This window comes from Dama dama, chromosome 13, assembly GCF_033118175.1.
Source record: "Dama dama isolate Ldn47 chromosome 13, ASM3311817v1, whole genome shotgun sequence".
In the NCBI taxonomy this organism is placed as follows: domain Eukaryota; kingdom Metazoa; phylum Chordata; class Mammalia; order Artiodactyla; family Cervidae; genus Dama; species Dama dama.
Genome location: NC_083693.1, coordinates 42,810,173 through 42,817,012, shown reverse-complemented (window position 1 = coordinate 42,817,012; position 6,840 = coordinate 42,810,173). Strand labels below are relative to the sequence as shown.

General features: G+C 49.6%; 1 protein-coding gene and 1 pseudogene across 1 annotated transcript; both read right to left on the bottom strand.

The window, feature by feature from the left end:
- Positions 1-1,278: 1,278 nt before the first annotated feature.
- Positions 1,279-3,860, bottom strand: LOC133068018 (cathepsin G-like; annotated as a pseudogene).
- A 2,063-nt stretch (positions 3,861-5,923) lies between these two features.
- On the bottom strand, positions 5,924-6,803 carry LOC133068412 (non-histone chromosomal protein HMG-14-like). The gene has a single exon (XM_061159648.1). It carries the CDS (start codon positions 6,712-6,714, stop codon positions 6,439-6,441), a length of 276 nt encoding a protein of 91 aa, XP_061015631.1. The 5' UTR covers positions 6,715-6,803; the 3' UTR covers positions 5,924-6,438.
- Between the last annotated feature and the right edge of the window lie 37 nt (positions 6,804-6,840).

The window sequence follows — 6,840 nt, the reverse complement described above, 5'->3', positions numbered from 1 at the left end:
GTTGTCACGCGCGGCTTTCTCTAGTTGTGGCGAGTAGGGGCTACTCTTTGTTGCAATGCACAGGCTTCTCACTGTGTTGACCTCTCGTTACAGAGCATGGATTTAAGTATGTGGGCTTCAGTAGCTGAGGTGCACAGACTTAGTTACTCCCGGCCATGTGGGATCTTCCCAGACCAGGGATGGAACCATTGTTCCCTGCATTGGCAGGCAGACTCTTAACCACCAGACCATCAGGGAAACCCAGTTAACATTTTGATGAATATAGAAGAACCTCCAGTTGATTCTTTGTAGTTACCCTAAAGTGTTAAAACATGGTTTAAAACTATGTGACTTCAGAAATCTATTATTTGAATATAATATTGGTGTATTAGTCACAGGCTAATCTTTACAGTAAAAGTCATGTTATTTTAGTCAACATATTATGTGGAGTTTTTTATAATTATTGAGTAACAATCCCAGAAGGAGACCCTCATCACATGGAAATGAGAACATTGGTCTACAGCACAGTGGGTTGGTGTGGAAAAGGGTTTAGGAGAAAGACTCTGTCCATAGACACTTGGGTTGCTCCCATCTCTTGGCCATTGTGAATAGCACAGCTTTGACATGGGTGTTTGTTAGATATTTTTAAGAAAGTAAATTTTTTTTCTTTCTTCTATTTCTCCTATGGTTGATATTTTCATTTAGATCTTTGATCCCATTGAGTATTATTTAGGTTTATGGTGAGATGTGGACCTGATTTTATCTTTTTTCCCCCAAATGACTATTTGTTTCATTGCAATCTATTAAAAATGCATTGTTTTCCAGTGATTTGCACTGCCACATTTATTCTTAAATTGAGCCTTGTATGGAATTTTAACTGTTCCTTTGTTTTTTATGTCCTACCCAGGTCAATGGCATGTGGTTCTCAGGTACCTAAGGGGGCAGCTCTGGTAGAGTGGGGAGGAGGGAACCTTACTCTGGGAAGAGGTAGGTCCTTCCATCCATCCCCAGGCTGTGGGTAGAGGGGACACAGAGGAATGGATGGCTTGGAGGAGAGAAGAAGCTCCTGCTGACCCCAGGACGGTAGGAATCGGGATTCACTTGTCCTGAGAAAGAGACCCCATCTTCCTGATGAAGTTTATCCTCAGTCCTGGCACACTTTGTTATACACGAATCAGGTTTAATGAACACATTAGAAATCAGTCATTTCCACTCCAGACTAGGGCGTTTATTAAGGCTCTGGGAACTACCCTGGAGCTGAGCTCTGCCCCAGAGAAGGAGAGTCAGTCTCGTGGGATGTCACTCTGGTCTCCACTCTTTGAAGCGTCTCATTGTTCTCCTTATCCAGGGAAGGAAGCTGGAAATTCTGGTGAAGACTGCTGGAGGGGTCCCCATCCTGTCTCCATAGGAGACAATGCCCTGGGCCACATTGCTACACACAAGGGGGCCCCCGGAGTCCCCCTACAGGCAGAGGAGGGAAGGGACCCTCAGTTTTCCAGGACTCCCCACTCCTGTTGCCCTCTCCCAACCCTCAGAGAAGATGGGGGTTGAGGAGAGCTCCTTCCAGTGCTGGCTGTGTGTGAGATGGGAGGGTGGTGGGGTGCAGAAGAAAAGCTTCTGAATTTTCCCATCACCAGGCTTCAGCCCTGACTGTGGTTGCTTCTCCAGCCCAACCCAGGTCAAGTCCCCTTCACCGGCCCCAGGAAACACTGCACATGAACATCCTGTGTGTCTGGTCCTTCTCCTATTCCCCCAGAGACTGGATGGATGGGGGAAAGCCCCCCCCACATCCCCCTGATCTAGGCCCCAGACTGCAGCCATGGGAATGTGGTCTGTCCCACTGCCGGGTCTGCCCAGGGTCCCCTGTCAGTGTTGGCAGATGCCGTGGTCTTACCAGAAAGGCAGACTTCCTGTCTCGGGTCCCCCACACAGATCTGTGTTCGGCCGTTGTGTGACATGAAGCGTCTACTGCACAACCTATCCCTCTGCACCCTCAGCTGCACATACTGGAGCGTGTCTGTTCTCGTGTTCGGACCAGTCAGGCCCCAGCCGGCCACGGTGCACCGGGTCCCAGGCCTGAGTCTGTTCTGAGTCTGAGGCAGAGGCACCGGCCTCACGAATCGATTACCTGGACTCTGTTCGCCAGCTGACAAGAAGCGCGCAGGCACTGAGGGACTGTCTATTCTATGCTCATCCCGTGCCTGCCACCGCCCTGGGGGTCTGCCCGGCTTCCCCACTCCCTGATCCCAGGACACAGGAAGGCCCCCACCGCCCTGGGGGTCTGCCCGGCTCCCCGCTCCCTGATCCTAGGACACTGGAAGCCCCCAGGCTGGGAACGAGCCGCCCAGCTGAAGAACCAGAGGGTCTGTACCTGCAGTAACATGTCATTGCTGAGGCTCTGTGGACTGTACCCGGGGTGGGGGATGGGTCTGAGCACAGGGATGCGCTGCTGCGTGCCTTCCAGTGTCCTGACGTTGTGGGCCCCCAGGATGACATTCATTTGGCTGCTAAAGGAAGAGAGCCTAGAGGTAAGGTCTGAACCACGGAACTGTGGTCCGCAATACAAGTCAAGTGACTACCCAGGGTTGCCAGACCTCAGCCAAGGGAACTGAGAGACAGGAGGGCTCTGGGGCCGAACTTTGCACCCTGGGTCTCCCCAGCCTTGAGCTGGAGGTGGTGGAGGACATAGTGATTTTGAATTTTGCCTCCCCAACAAGAGATTGCAAAAATACCTTGAGGTCATAATTTGAGGTCCAGTGCATACATTTCATCTCCCCCTCTTGTTTTTTTTGATCAGGTCCTCCCCCATTCACACTGCCTGCTTCCTGTCCCCCAAGCTCTACATGGTCTTTTTTTATCACCCACTCAGGGCTAGAACCCTGTTTCAGAGACTCCTCTCATGAACTCTTCTGGACCTGCCTTGCTGGTGCCCAGAAGTCCCTTAAGTCCTCACCTTCCCAGGCAGTGAGCTGCTGTCATCACAAAGTCGTCACGCACCAGGAACCCCCCACAAACTGTCAGACCTACTGGAGTTCGGATCAGAATATATGCCATGTAGGGGTGGGAATGGGGCCTGGCCTCTCGGCCTCCGATGATCTGCCCTGGAAGGAAGCACTAGGATTATCTCTGCACCGGCAGGTGTGTGGGCATCAGCTTGGTGGCTCTAGAAAGACTGGAAGTTGGGGAGCAGGAGAGATGCTGCAGGGGCAGGGTGAGCTGGTAGTTGCCGAGAAAGGGGTCTGCAGGGTGCAGAATTGGGGGCGGCTCCAGGACCCTGCAGGAAGTGCTGCTGGCTCTCCATCCAGCCTCGGCGCCCTCCCACCTGCCCGGAAGGCAGGGCCAGGTGCGGCCTCCCTCACAGGAGGGTTTCTCTGCTGTGGGAATGGCAAACCCAGAGCCCTCTGGAGGGGCCTGTCCCTGAAGTTCTGTGGCACTTTCTTCCTCAGGGAACTTTCCAGATGCCGGTGAGTCCAGCTCATGAATTCAAGGATCTAGAGATGGGCTGATGGGCCCGCTATTGCTGTATGTTGATCCCCTAGGCTCTGACACAGGGGCTGCAATCTGAGTTCAGAGAGCACATTTATACAGCCGGTAGTACATGCCAGGGTGGTTCTGAGAGCTTTATGTACACTCCGTCACTTAGCTCTCATAGTGACTCTCCAGGTAGGCTTTATATAATTTCTGCCTTCAGAATCTGAAGCTGAGAAACTGTTGACTCATGCAAGCTGCCCAGTGATACAGGTCTAGCAAGTGTCTGGGCGTTCTGGCTTCAGAGTGTATGGGGTGGAGTTGGGCCCATTCCCTGAGGGTGGGAATGGTCACTCACCTGCCCGAGCCCTGGGGAACAGGAGAAAGGCCACCAGGAGCAGGAGTGGCCGCATCTTCCCGGCGAGGCTGCCCAGTCAGTAGCTGCCCCTACTTCCTCCTGCCCGACTTTGAGCCCCCGGGAGAGGAAGGAAAGGGGAGGGTGGGGGGCGGGGGCTCGAGAATTCACAGTCCCATCTCCTGCTGCTGGGATAAGTTTCATCACCCAGAGTGCCCAAGAGGCTTGCCCACCAACTGCCAGGGACCTGGGGGAAGGCAGTAACCGAAGCTTTCAATGCAATAGCCCTCACAGCTGCTGAGTCAGGGCCGGCCACAGAAATGGGAGCCCAGGGCACCAGCGGGGAGCGCTGGGCACTGTGCCCCAGAACCCCATACCCACCACATTCAATGATGTCCTCACAGGCACCAAGGCTGGGACCTGTCTGCTTCCTCCTCCTCCCTCGGGGAATGGAACCTGTGTGTCTTCACCCCTGGTCCTGAGCCCCACCCAGACCCTTGCTGCTCCCACTTCTTTCTAGAAGCTCTCAAGCGCCCTGAGGAGCTCTGCTCCTGGGTGGGTGGAGGGCACGGCCAGAGAAAGAAAAGGAAGAGTGAGGCTCTGCTACTGACCATTTCTCTCTCAGGTCACTGGAGCCCCCAACAAGCTCTCAGTGAATCACGACACTGGGGACGGCTTCTATTCTTCTGCCTCCTCCTGAGGTGAATGTTTCTGTGTCCCAGAATCTTCCCTGCCTGCAGAGAAAGCCCCATGACTTGATTTTGTTGACAGCCCTCAGACCCTGTGGAAAAGCATCTCAGCTCCTATTCATCCAGGATAGACCGGTCAACCTAAACCCATCTCTGCTCCATGGGAGCTAGCTCCTAAGAAGGAGGCGCCTCCCTGCTGTGCTCCCTGTGAGACATGAAGAAGGGGACACTCACCACTGAGAGGAAAGGATGGGAGAGTTCTGTAGAGTAACACAGGGGGTTGGCAGACACACGTAAAATACTTGGAAGGTTCTGTGTTGGCACAGAAAGCCCTACAGCAAGGTTAAAGTTTTTGCAAAAATGTCAGAATTGAATTCTAATAATTCTCAACCTTTTGTGGATTGTTTTAAGGCCACTTGAAAATCTTATGAAAGTTAAAGATCCTCTCTGCATATATAAATACCTGCAGGTTATCACTTATTCTCAGAGCTTCTAGGTCACTGGGAAGCCAGTAATTTTGAAAATCAGCAGTAAAGAATCTGCCTTCTAATGCAGGAGACACAAGAGACATAGGTTCAAAAAAGAAAAAAGAGAGAGAGACATGGGTTCAATGCCTGGGTAGAGAAGACTCCCTGGAGAAGGAAATGGCAAACCACTCCAGTATTCTTGTACGGAAAATTCCATAGACAGAGGGGCCTGGCTGGTGGCAGTCCACAGGATTACAAGTCAGACCCGGCTGAGCAACTGAACAGCAACACATGAAACTGACAAATCCTTACAAAATGTAACTTAATGAAACATACTCAAAAAGTTTGAATTTTCCTATGAATGTTAAATAATTTGATTCAGTTTTCAAAAATAGTCTATCAAGGACAACCCCAGGCTTACAGGGATTCACTGGAAATCTGAGAATAAAAGTTCCAAGAATGATATACAATTTCTGCTGGCAAGGAGATGCTAAACATCTCCTTTATGAGACTAGCAAAACCTAGATGCCAAACCCAGTGATGACAATATACGAGAGGAACATTATGGACTAATGTTATTCCAGTATTGATGTAAGTCAAATCGGTCAATAAGCAAAAACATTAGATCATTTCTAATTTGGGTTTTTTTTTTCTTTTATAACTGAGATTTTATTGGTTGTTTTGAGGATCACTACACAGACATTTCAATTTGTACACAATTCTTCACATATGTACCAGAAATCTAAAATATCATGTAGTTGTGATTCTTAACAGTTATTCCAGTGACTTTCCAGCTTAAAATTTGGAGCAAACTTTCCTTAACAGGATATCAAGTACCAATATCTTCAAATATTGATATGTTGTTACATCATAAGTCCCACTGATTCACAATTTAATATCATATACACTACATACCCAAACTGTCAATCATTCACAGTACATTAACCAAAACTGGACTACCACGACCAAAGATGTTATAGTATAGTGCACAAAATTCTGACCAGGAGAGCCAAGATCAAAAAGCGGTGTGCTGTAGGAAATAATTCTACCAAAACAATATGGGAAGAGAAGTAATTTAAAGTGTTCAAGTCATTAAATGCACAACTGACTCCAAACTGCCATTTAGTATGGTTTTGTATTATAGGATATAAAAGCTACCCCCCATCTATGGAATGTTAAGCTGACACCCAAGACAATCAAAGCCTCCCATATCCAATATCCCACTATTTTCTGGTTGTACCAAAAAATAAACAACCAGCAAATCATTTCACCTCTTAAAAAAAAGCATTTACACTTAAAAATGGGATGAGGTGGGATTCCCTCCTTTTTAAAAAAGTTTCTAGAGCTACTAAAAAACTTGCATTTACAAAATAGTTGATAAAAATATTCCTCTGGATTGTACAAGAAGGGAAACAGGGCCCACTGACAGGACTGAGTGTGTGGTTGTTAATCAGACTTGGCTTCTTTCTCTTCTGCTTCATCAGAGGCTGGGTGGGCTCTCCTCGTTTTTAGTCTCTCCATTTTCTGCAGGCAAGTCTTCTTTAGTCTCTTGGTTGGCCACTTCCGCCTGTTTTCCCTTTGCTCCTCTTTTCCCGTTTGTTTGCACTTTTTTGTCTGAAGATTTATCCTTTCCCGCCGCCTTTTTTGGCTTCGTTTCCACTTTTGCAGGAGCCGGTTTAGCTGACAACCTCGCCAATCTCCTCTTGGGCTCCTCCTTCGCCGCCCCCTCGGCGGAGCTGACCTTCCTCTTGGGCATCGTGGCGGCGGGGCGGGCGAGAGCCGGGCGCGCCGAGAGCCTTCGCGAAGCTGAGTAGCCTGCCCGCTGCCGCTCCTCCCGCCGCCCGAGCTGCTAATTTGGGTTTTTCTGAGGATGAGTTGCTTT

Coding starts and splice junctions, on each gene's coding strand:
- LOC133068412 (XM_061159648.1), bottom strand. CDS start 6,714: ATGCCCAAGAGGAAGGTCAGCTCCGCCGAGGGGGCGGCGAAGGAGGAG.